This window comes from Jaculus jaculus, chromosome 8 (genome assembly GCF_020740685.1).
Source record: "Jaculus jaculus isolate mJacJac1 chromosome 8, mJacJac1.mat.Y.cur, whole genome shotgun sequence".
In the NCBI taxonomy this organism is placed as follows: Eukaryota; Metazoa; Chordata; class Mammalia; order Rodentia; family Dipodidae; genus Jaculus; species Jaculus jaculus.
In genome coordinates this window covers 71,196,508-71,218,613 of record NC_059109.1, presented here as the reverse complement: position 1 = coordinate 71,218,613, position 22,106 = coordinate 71,196,508, and the positions used below count along the sequence as shown (strand labels likewise).

At 43.9% G+C, this 22,106-nt stretch overlaps 1 protein-coding gene and 3 non-coding genes across 6 annotated transcripts in view; 3 read left to right on the top strand and 1 right to left on the bottom strand.

Moving 5' to 3' along the window:
* Positions 1 to 17,882: 17,882 nt before the first annotated feature.
* On the top strand, positions 17,883 to 17,955 carry Trnat-ugu. Its single transcript has one exon. It is a non-coding gene; the product is annotated as a tRNA-Thr (tRNA).
* Positions 17,956 to 18,192: 237 nt separating this feature from the next.
* Trnap-agg lies at positions 18,193 to 18,264 on the top strand. The gene has a single exon. It is a non-coding gene; the product is annotated as a tRNA-Pro (tRNA).
* Positions 18,265 to 19,090: 826 nt separating this feature from the next.
* Positions 19,091 to 19,172, bottom strand: Trnal-aag. The gene has a single exon. It is a non-coding gene; the product is annotated as a tRNA-Leu (tRNA).
* A 126-nt stretch (positions 19,173 to 19,298) lies between these two features.
* Positions 19,299 to 22,106, top strand: part of LOC101603359 (probable ribonuclease 11) — a 66,111-nt gene continuing 63,303 nt past the window's right edge. For all 3 annotated transcript variants that reach the window (XM_045157679.1, XM_045157678.1, XM_045157677.1), the window contains exon 1: positions 19,299 to 19,491. In XM_045157679.1, the coding sequence (XP_045013614.1) occupies positions 19,469 to 19,491 (23 nt within the window). In that variant the 5' untranslated portion in view covers positions 19,299 to 19,468. The remainder of the gene's footprint in view (positions 19,492 to 22,106) is intronic.

The following is a 22,106-nucleotide window of genomic DNA, read 5'->3' as shown; positions in this document are numbered from 1 at the left end:
GTGCTGATAAATACTTGTAGCAGTGTAGCAGGATACAAAATAAACATGCATAAATCTGTAGCTTTCCTACATGCTAACAACAAACACACAGAGGATGAAATCAAAGAATTACTCCTACTCACCATTGCATTAAAAAAAAAATACCTTTGAATAAACCTAACCAAGGAAGTGAAGGATCTCTACAATGAAAATTTTAAAACACTCAAGAGAGAAATTGCAGAAGACACTAGGAAATGGAAAGATATCCCATGTTCTCGGATTGAAAGAGTCAATATTGTGAAAATGGCAATCTTACCAAAAGCAATCTGCACATCTAATGCAATACCCCATCAAAATTCCAATGCATTGTTCACAGAAATAGAAAAATCAATCCTAAAAATTTTTTGAAATGCAAAATCCTCAAATATCTAAAACAACTGAGCAACAAAAGGAAATCTGGTGGTATCACCATTCCTGATTTTAACCTATATTACAGAGACATAGTGACAAAAACAGTATTTTGCTGGCACAAATACAGATTCATAGATCAATGGAACAGAATAGATGACCTATATGTAAGTCTGGGCAGATACAACCACCTGATCTTTGACAAAAATGTCAAAAATACTCATAAGAAAAATGGCAGCCACTTCAACAAATGGTGGTGGGAAAATGGAATATGTATATGTAGAAGATGAAAATAGATCCCTATCTCTCTCCCTGCAGACAAATCAAGTCCAAATGGATCAAGGACCTTAATATCAGACCCAAAACTCTGAAACCTCTAGATGAAAAAATAGGAGAAACCCTTCAACATCTTAGCATAGGCCAATAATTTCTGAATATAACCCCAGCTGTTCAGGAAATAAAACCACTAATCCACCATTGGGACCTCATGAAATTACAAAGCTTTTGTACAGCAAAGTACACTGTGAAGAGAGCAAAGAGGCAACCTACAGAATGGGAGAAAATCTTTGTCAGCTGTGCCAGCCTGCAGCACGAGAGTCAAAACAGACCCCGAAGGAGGGAGTGGGAATGAATCTGAGACAAGAACACAAGGAATGGAGCCAGGACAAGTTCTGATCAAGGCTCAGGGTTATTCAGGCAGACACAAGCTTATATACAGAAAATAAAACTTTCTCAATAATGCCTACATGTATGACGTCTACTTCACCAAGGCTGTACAATAAGGCCTGGAGATCAAAGACCAGCTGCAGTTCCTGAGGTCAAAGAGTAGCTGCAGCTCCCAACAGTCAGCTATACATCTGACAGAGGATTAATCTCCCGGATATACAAAGAACTCAAAAAACGAAATAATAAGAAATCACACAACCCAATTAAAAATGGGCTATGGAACTAAATGCAGAGTTCTCAAAAGCAGATATACAGATGTCTTATAAACATCTAAAAAAAAGTGTCTACATCCTTAGCCATTAGGGAAATGCAAATTAAAACTACTTTGAGATTCCATCTCACTCCTGTCAGAATGGCTACCATCCAGAGAACAGAAAATGAGAAAAAAGAGAAACCCTTCTAGACTATTGGTAGGATCTGGTACAGCCATTGTGGAAATCAGTGTTGCAGTTCCTAAAACAGCTAAAAATAGATTTACCATATGACCCAGCTATACCACTCCTAGGCATGTATCCTAAGGGCTCATCTCACTACCTTAGAGATATTTTCTGTTTTATTCACAATATCTAGGAAATGGAACTTTTTCTTTTCCCCCCTCTGTGGGAGCCTGAAATATGGGTCCCCCACTTGTGAATGTTTTATAATCGTCTAGGAACCAAAGGTTGTTTTTACAAAGTAATCTCTCGATTTATTACCTTAAATATAGGGATTAGAGGTGTGACCTATCACATGCATCAGAACCCTACCCTTTGTTGGTGTTAGACAGAGAGAGACAGGTGAGAGAGGTCACTTACCTGATTTCTTTTTGAAAAATATATTTTATTTATTTGAGAGAAAGAGGGAGAGAGAGAGAGAGAGAGCACTCACGCAAATGGGCAGGCCATGGCCTCTACAAATGAACTCCAGACGTATGTGCCCCCAATGTGCATCTGGCTTATGTGGGAATTGAACCAAGATCCTTTGGCTTTGCTGGCAAATGCCTCATCCTCTAAGCCATATCTCCAGCCCTTGATTTCTTTTTATCATATGTGTTTTTACATTGATATGCACTTCAGGTAAGCCGGATGTTTGTCTTACATAAGGAGTTTATAACCTGATCAAATACCTTGACTCAGTTTACCCATTTGACCATTTTGTCTAGTGAGAAATTTAATCTGACAAATATAACTTTAGTTGTTTAAAAGAGAGGAACTATAAAGGGAACCAAAGTTGTACGTTATTTGTTACTTTCTTTTTGTTGTCAGGTATCCCCCATAAACTTAGGTGTTCTGAATGCTAGGATCCTGACTGATGGAGATTTGGGAATTAATGCCTCCTGGAGGAAGTGTATTATTGGGAGTGGGCTTATGGGTATTATAGCCAATTTCTGATGCCAGTGTTTGGCACACTCTCCTGTTGCTATGGTCTACCTTATGTTGGGCAGGGGTCCAACCTTCTGCTCATGCCATCATTTCCTCTTGCCATTGTGGAGCTTCCCCTTGAGCCTGTAAGCCAAAATAAATCCTTTTTGTCCCCAAAGCTGCTCTTCATCAGATATTTCTACCAGCAATGCAAACCTGACTGCAACAGTAAAGTGGAACCAGGAGTGGGGTTGCTGCTAGACACCTGATTGTGTGGCTTTGGCCTTTTGGAGCTGATTTTCAAGAGGAATGTGGAAGTATTTGAATCCTTGGCCTAAGAGACACCTTACAGTGCTGTAAGTACAGCTTGATGGACTATTGTGGTCAGAGTTGAAAGACCTGAATGCAGTAAGAACTATGGACTGTGAAGTTTGGCTTATGAGGCTGTGAAAGAGCTTTGCTTGGACTGGGATAGCAGCTTGTGTGAAAAGTTTGCTGTTATGCTATGTCCTGAGAAGTTGTGCAGGGTTGCTTTGTGTAGAAATGGACTGGAGTGAGCAGAGGGATCTGGCACAGAAACAAAAATCTTTGAGTGAATTGTTGCCTACTCAGCTGCAATTGAGAGATTACAACCTTTGATATTGAGCCAGCTGTCCTGCACTGGGGCAACAGGAAGAATGTTGACTCTTTTGAAGGGACCTGAGTGCTCAAGGAGTGTTCTGTTATTCTAACTCTGCTTTATTCCCTCTGGATTAACAAATTGGCACCCTACCTGATATTGTGGAGTATAAGAAATGCAGGAATTAGGCATATATTCAAAGGACTCATCTCATTTCCTTAGAAGTACGTGCTCAACCATGTTTATTGCTGCTCAATTTATAATAGCTGGGAAATGGAACCAGCCTAGATGTCCCTCAACAGATGAGTGGATAATGAAGATGTGGCACATTTATACAATGGAGTTCTACTCAGCGGTAAAGAAAAATGAAGTTATGAAATTTGCAGAAAAATGGATGGACCTGGAAAGGATTATACTAAGTGAGGTAACCCAGGCCCAGAAAGCCAAGCGCCACATGTTCTCTCTCATATGTGGATCCTAGCTACAGATGATTGGGCTTCTGCATGAGAATGAAAATACTTAGTAGCAGAGGCCAGTAAGTTAAAAAGGAGACATAAAGGGAAGAGAAAGGAAGGGAGGAGGATACTTAATAGGTTGATATTGTATATATGTAAATACAATGATTGTAATGGGGAGGTAATATGATGGAGAATGGAATTTCAAATGAGAAAGTGTTGGGGTGGGGAGGGAGGGAATTACCATGGGGTATTTTTTTATAATCATGGAAAATGCTAATAAAAATTAAAAATAAAATAAAATAAAATAAAAAAGAAATGCAGGAAAGAGAAGGTCATTGAGTTTGCAACAGAATCTTGTGTTTTGAAAATGGCCATGGAGAATGTGAAGCAGGTTTGCTGGATGCCTGCATGGAGATCCCATGGGGCCATGAGGATTGCAGTGGAGACCCAGTGGAGATGCTGGAACCATGAGATGGCTGCTAAGGAAAGCTGCTGGCCCAAATGAAGTTTTCCAGGACTGTGAGTAGCCTAGCTGGTGGGGCAGAATTGGAACACCAGAGAATTGTTGTTGGTTAGAATTATGGAACTTGGAGACTTGTCACTGTCTAGAGTTGTTGGACTTGAAGCTACAGAGTTTGATGTTTGCCCTGGTTGTTTTAAATCTTGTATTGATTGAATATTTCTTTGCTATGCCCAGTGCTATCTTTTGCAGTGTGAATGATTATCCTGTGCCATTATGGATTTGGTGGTGGGGGGGGATATTTTGGTATTATGACTCAGTTAAAAGACCTTAGACTATGGGAATGTATGAACATCATGAAATTGATAAAAACTATGGGGACTTTTTTTCTTTTCTTTTTCTTTTTTTTTGGTTTTTCAAGGTAGGGTCTCACTCTGGTCCAGGCTGACCTGGAATTAACTCTGTAGTTTCAGGGTGGCCTTGACCTCATGGTGATCCTCCTACCTCTGCCTCCTGAGTGCTGGGATTAAAGGCCTGCGCCACCACGCCCAGATTCTATGGGGACTTTTAAAGTTGGACTGAACATAGTATTTTATACTTTATATCATGTATCATTATCAGTTTATGGGGGCCAGGGGCGGAATGTGGTGGTTTGATTCGGTTGTCTCCCATAAACTTAGGTTCCCAGCTGATGGAGATTTAGGAATTAGCACCTCCTGGAGGGAGTGTATTGTTGGGGGCGGTCTTATGGGTATTATAGCCAGTTTTCCCATGCCAGTGTTTGGCACATTCTCCTGTTGCTATTGTCCATCTTATGTTGGCCAGGGAGTGATGTCCACTCTCTGCTCATGCCATCATTTCCCCCTGTCATTGTGGAGCTTCCCCACATGCCTGTAAGCCAAAATAAATCCTTTTATTCCCAAAAGCTGCTCTTGGTTGGGTGATTTTTACCAGCAATGTGAACCCGACTGCAACACATGACTTTAAATAGTATATAACAGAAAGCAAAAGCAAAACTGAGCAGAGAGTTAAGCATCCTGACACATTTTGGTCTTATTTTGAAATTGTTTGTTTTTACCTAGGAAATTTATTTCACCCATTTGTAATATACAGGTGATAGGATCTTGTCTATGTCTAACCTGGTTAGACTTTTAAAGAATGTGAATAATTTTTGCATTTATGACTTTGTGACCCACCCAGAATAGGACATAATGTAAGCTGAATATAGATTAAGTCTTTAAATACTTGAAAACTCCTTAGTTTTAGGCATGGCATTTATCTATGTTTAGTCTTAAAATTAGTTTTGTTTTTGTAAAAGGAAATTACTTTTAGGCAAAATTTCTCCTATATTCTTTTATCATATGTGCACCTTTATCCACATATTTTAACATTCTGATCTAAGCTCTACTCAAAAAAAAAGCATTTTTGCAAGCATACTATGTTTAACATTAATTTTTTTTAAAATTTTTATTTATTTATTTATTTATTTGAGAGTGACAGACACAGAGAGAAAGACAGATAGAGGGAGAGAGAGAATGGGCGCACCAGGGCTTCCAGCCTCTGCAAATGAACTCCAGACGCGTGCGCCCCCTTGTGCATCTGGCTAACGTGGGACCTGGGGAACCGAGCCTCGAACCGGGGTCCTTAGGCTTCACAGGCAGGCGCTTAACCACTAAGCCATCTCTCCAGCCCAACATTAATTTTTTTTCATTAATTTTTTAATCTCCTCATGTCAACCCATAATTAACCATCTTGCTTATAAGACCATTAACAGAGACTACACCAAATTAGTTAATTATATAACCCACTGACAAAGAAGCAAGTAGTCAACCTGTTAAGAGTTAATAACCATTTTATTATTGGAACTCTGTAAAAAAAAAAACAGCCTTAGCAGAAAAACTTAGAATTTTCTTATTGTTATATTACCAAAAGTCTCTACATTTTAAATGAAATTTAAGAAAAATTACAGCTAGATGTGTTTTGTAATACTGTGAGACCAAATATAACCATTTTTTAAAAAAGGCCCAGGCCGGACTTAGATAGAGAATTAGCCCGCCTTAGCTGACCTTTTGCTTCTGTAAACTTTGCTGGCTTAATCGCTGCCTTTCCCCCTAAAGTTTCTGAGGAATCTCCACTTCAAGGACATTACAGAAACACTCCACTGCGGGGGGGAGGGAACCCTGTGGCCTCCGACCACCTGCTTAGATAAGAAACTGAGGAATCTCCAATTCAAGGACAATGGAGATGACTTCATCTGCCTAGAGTACCCCTAGCTCCTGCTCCCAACTTTGCCCGCTGAAACCCCAAGCCAATCAGAACTGTTTAAATCAACCAATCATGTATCTATCCCCTACTTCTTTGTTCAAATTCCTATATGAACCCCTTACCCCTTCCCCCAAAAGAAAGGGGCTCTGTCCCTCACTACCACTGTGCCGGACTGTGGGGACGGAGCCCAGGCCTAGGCTTGCAATAAAGAAATCTGTTTCTTTTGCATTTGAGTGTCTCAGCTTCTGTGGCGGTTCTCTGGGTGACTCCTGGATGACTGGGGTACTTGGCTCCTGGTCAGGGCTCTTGGCACAATAATACCTATATAATAAACCCCATGAAATATATTTTTAAAAGGGATAAGCCTATGAATATAGGCAAAACATGACAGCTGTTTGGGGGATAATCATTACCAATACCTCTAATACACCTGTAAAAGATTTTATTAAGAATAGCTAAGGCAGATTTTTATTGTCTTGAGGCAGGTTGGTCTGGAACTGTAAGCCCTCAGGACGAGGACCCCACGCTCTGCCTGGAAATGGTGACACCCCAAATCACTCACGAGAAACGGTCTTGATGCAAACAGCAAGAGGATTTTTATCCCAAGCGCACTGGGGCCCACAGTCATACACCATGCAGGGGTAGAGGACTGCAGAGCCCCGGATACAGAAACGGGACAGCTTTTATATGGTTTCTAACAAAGCCTGTGCATTAAAAACAATCATTTTTTAGCATCAGGATCCTGCGCAGTGTGGGCCAGTCGGTTTATGCCACTCCATAGTTTCTAAGACAATCATTTTAAATTACTGAAGCCCATGCTCCATGGACCAATCAGTTTCCTATAACCTCAGCGGTCAGCATTTGCATGGGCTCCTGGGTGGGGGTGACAAAGTGTGGTTAAGACAGGCTATTAGGGCTTATGGTGCGAGCAGTTTACAGAAGCCAGATAAGCGGTTTAATCCGTTACTCACGTCCCATCCTCAAGGGCCTGTCTTACGCCCCTTCACCTAGTTTTATATCGAGAGCGGGCTCTGACACAATGAGAAGAGTGACTTTCTACTTACTTCCTAGCAGAGAGTAGGGCCTGGAGTTTGAGGTATGCAGGGCCCCGCTAAAGCTCCTTTTGGAGCGTGATAGTATTTCTAGGCTCCTGACTTCTTGGGCCTTTCAAAACTTAGGTCAGTTGTTTACTTTCCTTAAGTAATCTCTTAAAATACCTGGCAAATTGTGAGGTATTACTTCAGGGAGAATTTTTTAAGTTGACCTGGAACATGAACTTAGTAATTATATTGTCATGTGGTTTATAAATGTGAGGTCAGCCTATCAAATTGGAGCCTTGAATTGGTGATGCTCCTGTCTGTTTCTTGAGTAACTAGGATAATAGGACTATATCACCAGACCTAGCTCATTTTATTTTTTTATAACACCTGTATGAATAAATGATTCACTGTTATGTAAAGATATATTTGTCATCGAGCACTTTGGCAGAAAATCATGGCAGTTAACAAGTACCATCTCACATGTCTTTTTTCATTGTATTTTTGTGTTTTCTGAGAGATGCATAGTTACTTCCCCCACCCAGTTGACATAGCCTCAGGCCTCAGTTCCATTGCCTGTTGAAGAAACCTTTCCAGCAGAGACCCAGGGCTTGGGTGGGGCAGTTTTTCTCTGCCTCATGTAGGCAGCCAGAGACCAACTGGCTTCAAGTTCCCAATTGAACTGGGCAGAGACTGTTGTGTGCAGGAGGGGCAGAGCCCAGAGCAGGAGTTGGAGCTCTATCTTCCCATCCTTCCCATGAGCAATCATGTGTTTTGTAGCACAGTGGCTTGTAATGGGAAAAGGAGAAAAAAAAAAAAAAAAACACTTTTAGGAGTCATTTGAGCCAGATGCCTTTGGTTGCCTAGCTTCATGTGGCCATGAGGCCTTTCCTCCTTGGCTCAGCAGAACAAGCTCTGGAGGATTTCAGCTTTGTTACGTGTGGCTGGGGGTTGGAGGAAGCTCAACTAAACACATTTCCCTGCAAGGTGAAGTTCTGTCACCTTCACAAGTGAACCCCACCTGGCCCCAGATTATAGTGCACATCAACGGGGCTCACATCTCAGCAGGTGAAGCGAGCCATGTGTCCAGGGATGTCAATGTGCAGCCTCATGAGTGAGGGTGAAAGGCCCAAGAATTCAGAAGCCCAGAAATACTATCACGCTCCAAAGGGAGCTTAAGCGGGCCCCTGCATACCTCAAACTCCAGGCTTTACTCTCTGTTAAAAGCAAGTAAAGAATCCCTCTTCTTATTATATCAGAGCCCACTCCTAATATAAAACTAGGTAAAAAGGGCATGAGATAGCCCTCAAGGATGGGAAATGAGTAATAAAGTAAACCACTTATTTGGTTTCTGTAAATAGCCTGCACCATAAGCCTTAATAGCCTGCACCATAAGCCGTAGCAGCCTGCCTCAGAACACCAAGGTCATAGGAGACTGATACCACACTCTGCTACCCCCACCCAAGGACCTGCGCAAATGCTGACCACTAAGGTCATAAGAGACTGATTGGTCCACGAGGGGCTTGAACAAATTAAGCTAATTGGCTTAGAAACTATGGAGTGGCACAAACTGACTGGCTCACACCCCACGGGCTAGTACACAGGCTTTGTTAGAAACCCTATTAAAACTGTCCCGTTCCTGCATTCAGGGCTCTGCAGTCCTCTACCCCTGTGCGGTGTATGACTTGGGATAAAATCCTCTTGCAGTTTGCATCAAGACCATTTCTCATGAGTGATTTGGGGTGTCGCCATTTCTGGGCAGAGCGTGGGGTCCTCATTCTGGGGGTCTTACAAGGGCTGTAGTGGAGAGTCTCCAGCCCAAAGGGAGGCCTTCCTGCCTGCCTGGCCACAGCCAATACCATGCACCATTCATTCCCCTCAGCTTAGCCAGAGATAGTGATCTTAGCCTCCAGCAAGAAGAGAAAGCAAATTCATTTTCCATAAGAGGAGAGAAGCAGTAGAATACCCCAAGTTGTACTCACAAATAGAAAATGTGCTTCTCATTTTCTCCCATAATATAATAATCATAATTTTCCTTCTCAAGATAATCCCACCAAAGTCACCAATATGTAACAGGGTGCTTAGGGTCCAAGAAAGTTTGTTTTTGATTTTAAGGAACAATTGAATATGGACTGGAGAGATGGCTTAGTGCTTAGGGCACTTGCCCCCAAAGCCTAAGGACCCAGATCCCACGTAAGCCAGATATGGAAGGTGGAACATGTGTCTGGAGTTTGATCCCAGTGGCTAGAGGCCCTGGTGCACTTATTCTCTATCTCTTTCTCTCTAATAAATGAAAAACAAATATTTAAAAATTGAATAAAGGGCTGGAGAGATTGCTTAGTGGTTAAGCACTTGCCTGTGAAGCCTGAGGGCCCCAGTTCGAGGCTCCATTCCCCAGGACCCACATTAGTCAGATGCACAAGGGGGCTCACATGTCTGGAGTTCATTTGCAGTGGCTGGAGGTCCTTGCATGCCCATTTTCTCTCTCTATTTCCCTCTTTCTGTCTCTGTCTGTTGCTCTCAAATAAATAAATAATAATAAAATTTTTTTCAACTTGAATTCTTTTTTTTTGAAGGGTTTTTATTTTATTTTATTTATTATTTTTTTATTTTTATTAGCATTTTCCATGATTATAAAACAAATCCCATATTAATTCCCTCCCCCCACCCACACTTTCTCCTTTGAAATAAAAAAAATGTTTTAATTGGATAAAAAAGACTGAGGCAGAGGTAGGTGGATCACCATGAGTTCAAGGCCACCCTGAAACTACCTAATGAATTTTAGGTCAGCCTAGGCTAGAGCAAAGCCCTTCCTCGAAAGACAAAAAATAAAAAAGACTGAGAAGGATAATCATTAAATTACTATATTTATTGTGGGAAGTACAGAGCCAAGGAAAGGCACTCATGTGGCTGGAGATTCTAAGTACAGGGCCTTGAAAAACTGTAGAGAGAAAAAAGAAAGTTTAAAGAACTCCTGCCATGTGGAGAACTGGAAGGGATACCATGTGGAGAGTAAGAGCTAGGGGAAGCCACCTCTTGGCTGGGCCTGGGTGAAGTCCAGGTCCAGCCAAGTGGTAGACAGCCTGCTCTCCCTTTGCAAAGGTATTTATATCCTTTGTGGTGGGCTGTCTTCTGGCTCAGGTGAACCAGAGGGACAGCTGGTTGGTTAGGGCTAGGGGCTGTCTCAGGAAGAAGCTAGCCCTGACACTAAGTTCTGGAGGCTAAACTTGACAAACAACAATGTTTAAATCCTATAAAAGACCGCCTGCCCCAGAGGGGTCCTGTTTAGTTTTCTTTTCTTTCTTTTTCTTTTTTTCTTTGTTGTTTCAAGGTAGGGTTTCACTCTAGCCCAGGCTGAGCTAGAACTCACTATGTAGTCTGGGGGATGGGTGGGGTTCAAACATATGGCAGTCCTCCTACCTCTGCCTCTCAAGTGCTGGCATTAAAGGCATGTGCCACCATGCCTGGCTTTATCTTTTTTAAAATAAACATGTCTAGAAAACTGGACAAGAGATAAAAAGTCAAATCATCTTTGATTTCTAACTTTCAGGGGTCCAGTCACCCTAACTGTACTCCCTCTCAAAACCATATGTAACAATAGAACATGTCCTGGAGAGATGGATGGTTCAGCAGTTCAAGATGCTTGGTGGCAAAGCCTGATGGCATGGGTTCCATTCCCAGTACCCATGTAAAGCCAGATGCACAAAGTGGATCATGCATCTGGAGTTCACTTAGTAGAGGCCCTAGTGCACCCACTCATTCTCTCTCTCAATAAATATTAATAAAAAGAAAACCCTCAGAACTCTGCCTTACAGCCCACAATTGTCTCATTAAGTCAATCCATTATCCACAGTGACCAACCCAGGAAACCAACCTACAATTAAAAGTCAGGCTTACACTGAAATAGATAAGATAATACCATTCTGCCTTAACTAGGCCCTGACTCCATTTACTGGGGGAATAAAATATCTAAGTTAATACTTACCTGCTACTTACCTGCTGTGTTGGTTTGATTCAGGTGTACCCCCAAAACTTAGGTGTTCTGAATGCTAGGTTCCCAGCTGATGGAGATTTAGGAATTAACACCTCTTGGAGGCAGAGTATTGTTGGGGGTGTGCATATGGGTATTAAAGCCAGTTTCCCTTGCCAGTGCTTGGCTCACTCTCCTGTTGCTATTGTCCACCTTATGTTGGCAGGGGGTGATGTCCACCCTCTGCTCATACTTCCCCTCAAGCCTGTAAGCCAAAATAAACCCTTTCTTCCCAAAAGCTGCTCTTAAGTGATTTCTGCCAGCAATGAAAACCTGACTGCAACAGTAAAATTTGTATCAAGGAATAGGGTTGCTGCTAGACACCTGACTGTGTGGCTTTGGCCTTTTGGAGCTGATTTTCAAGAGAAATGTGGAAGGACTTGAAACCTTAGCCTAAGAGATGCCTTGTAGTGCTGTAAGTACAGCTTGATGGACTATTCTGGTCAGCATTATAAGACCTGAATGCAGTAAGAACTAAGGACTGTGAAATTTGGCTTATGAGGATGAGAAAGAGCTGTGCCTGGATTGGGCTGGAAGCAGTTTGTATGAGAGGCTTGCTGTTATGCCCATGTTCTGAGAACTTATGCAGGGTTGCTTTGCATAGAAATGGACTGGTGTGAGCAGAGGGATATGGCACAGAAATGAAATATTTGGGCTGAAACTTCTGCCTGTTCTGCTCCAATTATGAGATTACAACTTTTGAGATTGGGCCAGCTGACCTGCACAGGGGCAATAGGAAGAATGTAGACTCTTTTGAAGGGGCATGAATGCTCAAGGAGTATCCTGTTATTCAAAGTCTGTTTTATTCCCCCCTGGATTAACAAATTGGCACCCTACCTGGTAGTATGGAGTATAAGAAATGCAGAAAAGAGAGGGCCATTGAGTTTGCAACAGTCTTGTGTTTTGGAAGTGGCCATGGGCAGTGTGAAGCAGGTTTGCTGGATGCCTGCATGGAGACCCGATGGAGCCATGAGAATGAACCGTGGATTGCTGTGGAGACCCAGTGGAGATGCTGGGACCATGAGATGGCTGCCAAGGACAGTTGTGGGTCCCAGATGCAGTTTCCAGGACTGTGAGTAGCCTAGCTGGAGGGGCTCCAGAGACTTGTTCCTGGTTAGAATTATCAGACTTGGAGATTTGTTGTGGACTAGAGTTGTTTGACTTGGAGCTATAGAGTTTGATGTTGGCCCTGTTTAAATCTTGTATTTGTTGAATATTTCTTTGCTATGCCCAATGCCATCTATTGCAGTGTGAGTGTTTATTCTGTATCATTATGGGTTTTGGGGGAAGGTTGATATTATGCCTCAGTTAAAGGACCTTAAGTTATGGGGATGTTTGAATATCATTGGGATTGATAAGAAAAAAATTATGGGCACTTTTTTTTTTTGTTTATTTTTATTTATTTGAGAGTGACACAGAGAGAAAGAGGCAGATAGGTAAAGAGAGACAGAGAGAGAATGGGTGCGCCAGGGCTTCCAGCCTCTGCAAACGAACTCCAGACACGTGCGCCCCCTTGTGCATCTGGCTAACGTGGGACCTGGGGAACCGAGCCTCGAACCGGGATCCTTCGGCTTCACAGGCAATCGCTTAACCGCTAAGCCATCTCTCCAGCCCTATGGGCACTTTTAAAGTTGGATGAATGAATTATATTTTATGTCATGTATTATTATCAGTTTATGGGGGCCAGGTGTCCCCCATAAACTTAGGTGTTCAGAATGCTAGGTTCTGGGGCTGGAGAGATGGCTTAGTGGTCAAGTGCTTGCCTGTGAAGCCTAAGGACCCCAGTTCAAGGCTTGATGCCCCAGGACCCACGTTAGCCAGATGCACAAGAGGGCGCACGCATCTGGAGTTTGTTTGCAATGGCTGGAGGCCCTGGTTCTTTCCCTCCCTCTCTCTCTCTCTGTGGTGCTCTCAAATAAATAAATAAATAAAGATAAACAAAAAAGGGCTGGAGAGATGGCTTAGCGGTTAAGCACTTGCCTGTGAAGCCTAAGGACCCCGGTTCAAGGCTTGATTCCCCAGGACCTACGTTGGCCAGATGCACAAGGGGGCGCACACATCTGGAGTTCGTTTGCAGTGGCTGGAAGCCCTGGCGCGCTCATTCTCTCTCTATCTGTGTCTCTCTCTCCCTCTCTCTCTCTCTCTGTCACTCTCAAATAAATAAATAAAAATGAACAAAAAATATTAAAAAAAAAGATAAACAAAAAAAAATTAAAAAGAAAAGAAAGAATGCTAGGTTCCCAGCTGATGGAGATTGGGGAATTAATGCCTCTTGGAGGCAGTGTATTGTTGGGGGCGGGCTTTATGGGTATTATAGCCAGTTTTCCCATGCCAGTGTTTGGCACACTCTCCTGTTGCTGTTATCCACCTTATATTGGCAGGGGGTGATGTCCACCTTCTGCTCATGCCATCGTTTCCCCCTGCCATCACAGAGCTTCCCCTGAAGCCTGTAAGCCAAAATATACCTTTTTTTCCCCCCAAAGCTGCTCTTGATCAGGTGATTTCTGCCAGCAATGCAAACCTGACTACAACAGGCACCTTTCAGATGCAAACTCCCTAGTGCCCCAGGAGGGCCATGTCTGCACTGTTAGCACTCTGGGGACTACCCATGACAGCCAGGTGTTTAAACTCGAGATAATTCCAGTATAGGGAGTGTAGTGCCTACAATTCCAAAGATACCCTGACCTCCATCTGGCACCAATGTGTCATTTTTATAGTCTTTTGACTTTAAAAATGTTGTACTCCTGAGCTTCTGCACTGAAAGCATTTTCTGGTGTGATCTGCTCTAAGTCACTGGCTTAATAAAAAAGACTTCCAACTGGCTACAAAAGCAAGGTAGTCTGTAGTTCTCTTGCTTGGACTATAACAACAGGACATCAGATCGCTGTCTCTAGCAAGCAGCCCATGAAGCCAAATCAACTTTGGAAAAAGCCCCAAATGCCTATGACTTGACAGCTCCCCTAGTGGCAGCTTAGAAAGGTAAATATGCACCATAGTCACACCAGACCTGCTTCATTGGTGGAGCTGCAGTTAGCTCATGTACAGCTTCCCCAGGCCAACAAACCCAAAGCCTTTCCTTTAGGCACAGAAAAGCTTTCCTGCTCTCTGTCTGCCATTGAGTTTCTACCGAAACTCAAGGATGTGAGCAACTGCCTTGCTGTAGTATGTTCTGAATGCTTTCTGCTGGGTCACGTTTCATTAATCTGTTTATTTTTACAAAATAAAAGTTGAGGGAAAATAGAAGCAACACCAACAATCAAAAATGTGGTTTCAGGAGGTGCATGCCTGCCTTTAATCCCAGCACTTGGGAGGCAGAGGCATAAGGATTGCTGTGCTTGGAGGACAGCCTGAGACTACATAGAGAATTCTGGGTCAGCCTCAACTAGAGTGAGACTCTACTTTGAACCCTCCCCCCCAAAAAATTTACTTTCAAATAGTATCATTTGAAAATGCAACTGAACATATTCAGAGGGCTCAGAGGAAGAAGTGTAATGGAATTGGAGTTCTGGTGTGCTTTCCAGAACCACAAACCCTGAGTTCTTATCTGCAAACTAACCAAAGAATTGGTAATTCCAGATTCAAGAAAATGATTATTATTATTATTATTATTATTATTTTTTTTTTGAGGTAGGGTTTCACTCTAGTCCAGGCTGACCTGGAATTCACTGTGTAGTCTCAGGCTGGCCTTGAACTCATGGTGATCTTCCTACCTCTGCCTCCCAAGTGCTGGGATTAAAGGTGTACGCCACCATGCCTGACAAGAAAATGATTTTTAAAACATCACATTTTATTCTGATCTTACAAAGGAGTGGGGGAGGTAGAAAACTGGGAGGTAAGGGAAGATAAAGTGGGAAGAAGAGAGGTATACCACATGGAGCCCAAATGCTCATGTAGGCCACATGTAGCCCAGGAGCCCAAGGTGCCAAACATGGATGTTAGGGGAAAAAAATGTGAAGGGACTTAAAAAAAAAAAACATACGCTTCCAAGAAAGACCAGAAGTGAAGACAATAATAAAAGGAAAAAAAGTGTCTTTTCTATCCTAGCATCTAGCAGGGCTGCTGGAGAGCAGGGCTGCTGGAGTGGGAGAGAGCTCTTATCTGCCCAAGACCCAAAAAAACGTGGCTGCCAGCTCTTGAGACAGTGAAAAATGGGCCACATTCTCTGTGGATCCAGGGGGATATAGGATTTGTGCCATCCCAGCTGGATGCACTTACACCATATGTCCTGGCCAGTCCGCCGGCTTGGAGGAGAAATCCACCCAAAGCTGGGCAGGGTGTGCACTGAGAGAGATCTAATTGGGTGAGATGGGCAAACATTAAGTCCCAAGACTGGCACTGCCCAGGCAAGTTGAGATAGGCATGGCAAGGGTGAGATGTCCTAAGGCCCCTCTCTTTAAGGGCTACCTTGACCCTGCCTGATTAATCTAACTGCCAACGGTGGCATCTCCCCATCCCCCACCTCCCCCAGAAGCACTCAGGAAGAGCCAGAGCACAGTGGGACACATCTAGGCTTGATTGGAGTCTCAGCAGGAAGAGCCCTTGGGACCTCATGGAGTCAGACAGGCAAACCAAGGAATTTATGAGCTGCCATGGGCTGGGAGAAGGTTAGAGTGTTTGATATAAGGCCCTGGGATGACTTCTGAGGGTAAGCAGTAGGCTAGATGTGGATAGGATCCACTAGCCAAGGTTTGTTTTGATAGATGAGTGAGAACCCATTCTGTCCCCAAAGTCAAGCTTTGTCTAGAAGGAACCCTAAAATGTTAGGTTCAAGGTAGAGCATTTTAAATTCCTCTCAATGATGTAGTAGTCTATGACTAAAGGAGAAGAAATCAGCCCATACAGAGAATAGGAATTGTGCCAGGCTGAGGATGGGATAGATCCTAGGAAAATGAGGTGAGGCAAGAATGTGAGTAGAAAATGACAGAGAGGAGGAGAAACAGCAAGAAGGGAAGGGGTGAAAGCAACTGTGACCTCTTCATCTACCTAAAAGCCAGTCTCTGTGAAAGTTGTAACAATAATAAAGATAATTAAAACAGACACTTGTATCCAAAATAAGAACTCCTAGAGCTAACATAGTTAAATTATTTATGGTTTTTGTTTTGTTTTGTTTTCTGATTGCTGCAGTTTCTGATGGTCCAATCTTTGTCTCATGACAATGGGGAATAAAGCAAAGATTTATAGCAGAAAGGGTGAAAAGGTCACATAGAGTCAGAGCTACATGTTTAAGATTTCAGTCAGAAACTAACGCTTTTTGAGTTAGAATACAGAAAATTGGTCAGGGTTAGCCGTGAGGATATGCAGGCAACTGCAGTGAGGCTATAAATACATTACCTCATGAACAGATTACATTTTCTTTGTTGAAAATCCTATGGAGAAGACATTGTGGTATTTGGCTGATCAATGTTACCAGGGAGATGAGAGGTGGGGCCCCTCCTTCCATGACCTCCAAGCCTAACTGTAGGACGAGCATTTGCATGGCAACATCAGACACCACACACAACTGAAAGTTTTAGCTTGCTTTTCTGTTCTAGAAGAGACAGGCAACCTTCAGTTCCTTACATTGGGAAGTCTGTCTTTAGCCCAAAGAGATCATGCTTCAGGTGTGCTCCAGTGAAGTGCCTTTTGGAGGCAAATGAAAAATGGAGACTTGATTCTTTACAGGGTCTTGAGTGTAGCTCTCTCCAGGGGGTGTGGGGGTGGAGGCCAGGGTCTGGTGTAGAAAGTCAGAGTAATGAGTGCCCAGGAGTACAAGAAGAAGTAGCCCTGTCCCATCTAGCCAGGCCCACCAAACGACCTTACTTCCTCCTCTTGTACTGGGTACACATGACTCAGCCCCAAATCAAGAACAGCTGCTGCAAATTCCATATCTATAAATAAATATAATAAACACAATATATAATAAAGCACATATTTTCTTGAAAAAAAACTAATGGTAGCAGCATTGTGTATATCATTTACAAAGCGAGAAAGGAAACCTATCAGATCTGCAGCTATATATTTGTAATAAAAATATACATATGATCTTTCTTATCTAAATACTTTTTTTCCCATACTTTTTCAGCATGCTATATAAGCCAGGCTTTGGAAAATTAAAAACACAATTTTAAAATGAAAATCTCACCACTTATATCAAAGATAGATCAATAATGTCTTTAGGGAAAGCTTGAGCCTCCACTCCAGCCTTCCTTCGCCTGAGACAGGCACAAAAACCACCCTTCAGTGTTTGTGGCTCAGAATTCAGAAAGGTTAGAACCATGGTCAGTCTCTCCCCTCTGTTCCCATTTTACCAGCAGTGGAAACTGCCCTAGGCTTCTCCTCCTCAGGGGTCGCCGGAGGTTTGTATCCGGTGCACACCTGTTCTTTCCGTGTGGCGTTTCTGTTTACAAGAGGAGGGACATAGAGGCAGCCTGGTAATAGCGCTGCTCAAAACAGAATTGTTTTCAGGGCTCTGGTTTTGCATTGGAGTATCCTAGAATTTTAATTGAACTAAATACTTCAATGGACAATAGGCTTACAATATCACCTATAAGATGGAAGGTGGAAAACATTATACAAGCTGAGGCTCCATAGCTCAGGGGTTAGAGCACTGGTCTTGTAAACCAGGGGTCGCGAGTTCAAATCTCGCTGGGGCCTGGCATGGCATTTTTTGTTCCTCTCTTTTACGCTTGTTCTACACACCTTGTCCAGTTTTTACCTCATGAGCTTTTGAAGTAGTGCAGTTTCACTTTTTGTTACAGAGGACTCCTGGTGGGAGGCTGTTTTGTGTAACCAGTCATTCTGTTCTTGTCAGAGAAACTTGCACACACCCAAGTAGAATTGCCCAATATCTCAAAGGAGCCTTGAGGCAAAAGTAAGAAGTAAAGGCAATGTGGCTCGTTGGTCTAGGGGTATGATTCTCGCTTAGGGTGCGAGAGGTCCCGGGTTCAAATCCCGGACGAGCCCGTGCTTTTGCATACTTTGGCTTTTAAAAACATGCGAGTATATGTCTGCACATTGTTCTCCAAGGAGCCTTGAAACAACGTGATGGTGGTTTTGCCTTTCTATAATGAAAAGTTTCCAAAGAGACTCTCTCTCCCCTCCCTTCCACTACACGACTATTGAGAGAATGGCTCCAAGGAACTGGAGAACGAAAAAGCTAAAGCCTGGAGAGGGAGGTTGTCTATGGAGAGAGCTTTCTGACAGCTGGTCAGACCGGCTTGCTTCCCGGGCAGTCAGCGGCTGGATCAGCCAGGGCTCCGCGCTGGATGGGAAAGCATCTCCCGTCCCCGGCCGGCCCGCGCCCGTGTGCTGGAGAATCCCTGCCCAGGGTCCGCTGTGAGGCGGCGCCCTCCGGAAATCACCACCCCCCAACTCAAAACTTCACTTTTTCTGCGGCCAACTCCTCCCGTTTCACCTCGGCCGGTCCTGCCGCTCTGGCTGATCCCTCCCAACTGCCCAGGGCGCCCCACACTCGCTGCCGTCTCCCCCTGGCAGAGTCGGCGGGGCGAGCAGCTCCGCGGCAGTCAGCGCCTCCCCACCCTCTGCAGACGTCCATCAGGCCATGCTGTGCCAGTCACAGGACAAGTCTCAGAGCACGCCCTTCAGCCGAGGGCTAAGCTCACTGTTAGTCCCGGTGCTTCCTCCTCTCCAGGAAATGACGGATTCACAGGCACCCTTTAAGAAACTTCCAAAACAGTCTATATATACATATTCTTGGCCGGCTTTAGATTTGGTACCCGGGCAGGGAGCGAAGGTATTCCACGCTTGAAAAAGAAATTTAAAGTACAGATGGCAGCGGTGGGATTCGAACCCACGCCCCCGCAGAGACTGGAGCCTTAATCCAGCGCCTTAGACCGCTCGGCCACGCTACCAGCTCGCGAAACTGCTGGCTACATTGTCTATAATAGTTCTCTCCCTGCTGATGACTCACATTTGTGTTTTTATCAGGTTTTTCTTTCTAGCTTGTTTAGCTTTCCTTCTTCCCAAGCCACATTACATGCCGATGTAGGTGGAAAGGCCCGCCCTATGCCTTGCAGGGGCGCCCAGGGCGTACGTGCGGGACACCGCCGTCATCGTTTCGGAGCCCGCGGGCCTGTGCTGGGCGGCCCGGGCTCCTCCGCCCCTCTCTCTGGATGGTTCTCGCTGATGGCGGACAGCCCTTCCTCAAATGCTCAGTGGCCTTGGAATAAGGTAATGGAGGATGCAGTGACCCGTTTTCCTCACTAGGCGTCCATCTCTGTGTTGCGGAACTTTTCTGAAAAGATTACTCCAAAATCAGCATGAGTGAAATTACAGTTTATTTCCAGGGCAGAAGTTGGGATGGCTCCCTATAGTAATTTTGAGATTTTACTTTCATTTTGTAGTGTTCATAGCTGAGGGGAGGGGTGAGGGAGCAAGCGGGCACCTGGTTTACAGAAGCAGGACGTGGCAGCTTGTGCAGTCTGTATGATTCAAACCAATTTTTCAAAATATACCTATGAATCAACAGGCGTATGGATCATGTAGTCCGGTCACCCTAACCATGCGCTCTGTTTTACTGTATTTTACTGTAAACTGTCCTTCCCTCTTACCGCCCGTCTGGGACCCCCTTAAACAGGCTGACCCGGAATTCACTCTGTATTCTTAGAGTGGAGTCAAACTCACTGTGATCCTCCTATGTCAACCTCTCTAATGAGGACAAATACCAGATGCTGCCCCTCCATCACCTTAAGAGGATTTCTTTTAACCATCTTTATACTAAAATCAATCATCAAACTACAAAAAAGCATGTTTCACATTAATAGGTCCCCAAAACTATCAGATTTCCTCAATTGCTAGCACAGGGACCCTTCTTTTCACACTCCTCTTGAAAATCAGCTCCAAAAGGCCAAAGCCACACAGTCCAGTGTCTAGTAGCAATGCCACTCTCAATACCAACTTTACTGTTCCAGTCAGGTTCACATTGCTGGAAGAAATCACCTGACCAACAGCAGCTTTTGGGGAAAAAGGGGGTTTAGTTTGGCTTACAGACTCGAGGGGAAGCTCCATGATGGCAAGGGAAAATGGTGGCATGAGCAGAGGGTGGACATCTCCCCCTGGCTTACATAAGGTGGACAGTAGCAACAAGACAGTGTGCCAAACACTGGCAAGGGGAAACTGGCTATAACACCCATAAGCCTGCCCCCTAACAATACTCTGCCTCTAGAAGGCATTAATCCCCAAATCTCCATTAGCTGGGTACCTAGTAGTCAGAATACATATGTTTATGGAGGACACCTGAATCAAATCACCACAGAGCCCAATCATGAGCCCAGCTTCCTTTCTCTTTTGTGAACCACCTTCTATCCCCAAACTAGTAACAGAAAGACCTGAGATAAGAGTAAGAAACTCAAGGGGAAAAGGTTCAGTTCACTTATTTGAGGAGTATGTGCATGAAGTCTCTTATTTCTAATACAAGGGCTACACCCCTAGCTCACACTCATCATCGTATGGGTGTACAATATTTGCCCCTCAGCCAGATGGGCCCTGACTCACCGGATGGGCACAGGACTGTTAAACTCACTGCTAAGGACACTCTCGAGCATTTACCTTCTGGCATATCTTCAGGTACCTGCAGCAACTATAAAATAATTTTCCAAATAATCCTTTACTGCTCTTTTATGACCCAAATGCATCCTGTTAACAAATGACATCTGCTGTGCCTTCAGAATATTTCCAGAATCCAAACAGGTCTCACCACCAGCGACCAAGCCGTCACTACTCCTCACCTGTGCCCTGCTGCAGCCCCTCCAGCGCATCTCCTGAAAGCAGCCTTTTATTAAACCCCTCTTGTTAAGACCTATAACAGAGCTTGTCATTCCTCTGCTTATATCCCTCTGGCCATCTCTATTTCATTCAATATGAAATTAAAACTCTTTGCTGTGGCTTTAAAACAATGAAAACAACAACATAAGTTTGGTGAGATGGCTTAGCCATCAAGGCACTTGCTTGTAAAGCCTAATGACCCAGGGGTTTGATTGCCCAATGCACAGAGTGCTGCATACATCTAGAGTTCCTTTGCAGCAGCAAGATACCTTAGGGTTGCCCCTTCTCTCTCTCTCCCCACCCCTCCCCCATGTCTGTTTCTCTCTGCTAATAAATAAATATTAAAAAGAAAGAGACAACATGATTTCGCCAATCCTTGGGCCACTTCCTGGTCCAGAACTTGTGTGAATAGGCCAAGTGTCTGCTTCCTTGACCTTGACTCCTGGGCTCACTCCATTCCAACTCTCTGTAGAGCTGCACAAATGCCCTCTCCAGTACCCTGCTTCTGCTCTTCTCTCGGCCTAAGGCTCTATCCACTGGCTTCTGTAAGCACTGCAGACACTTGTTCTTGTTTCCCTCTTTCAGTGCCAGTTTTCTTCATTCTTGCATGTGTCTGGCATTTTCATGCTGTTGATTCTGTTTAGTTTGTTTGAAATTAATTCTCCCTTCCCCTACTCAAATGGAAGCCCATGGTTTTCATTACAGCTGTTGTCTCTGAGAAAGAAAGAAGTCTTGGCACCTAAAAGATCATGAACATGCCGTCAATAAGGTGTGTGAATTTTTGCTTTAAATAGAAAAGACATGGAAACATTTTAAAATATTTTCATTTATTTTTGAGGAAAGAGAGAAAAAATGAAGGAATGAGAATGGGCGCTCCAGGACCTAGTGCTGTTGCAAAGGAACTCCATGTGGCTTTACATGGATACTGGGGAACCAAGCTCATGCCATCAGGCCTTGCAAACAAGCGCCTCAAAGTGCTGAACCATCTCTCGGGCCTGTCAAGGGAACTTCTAAGGGTGACC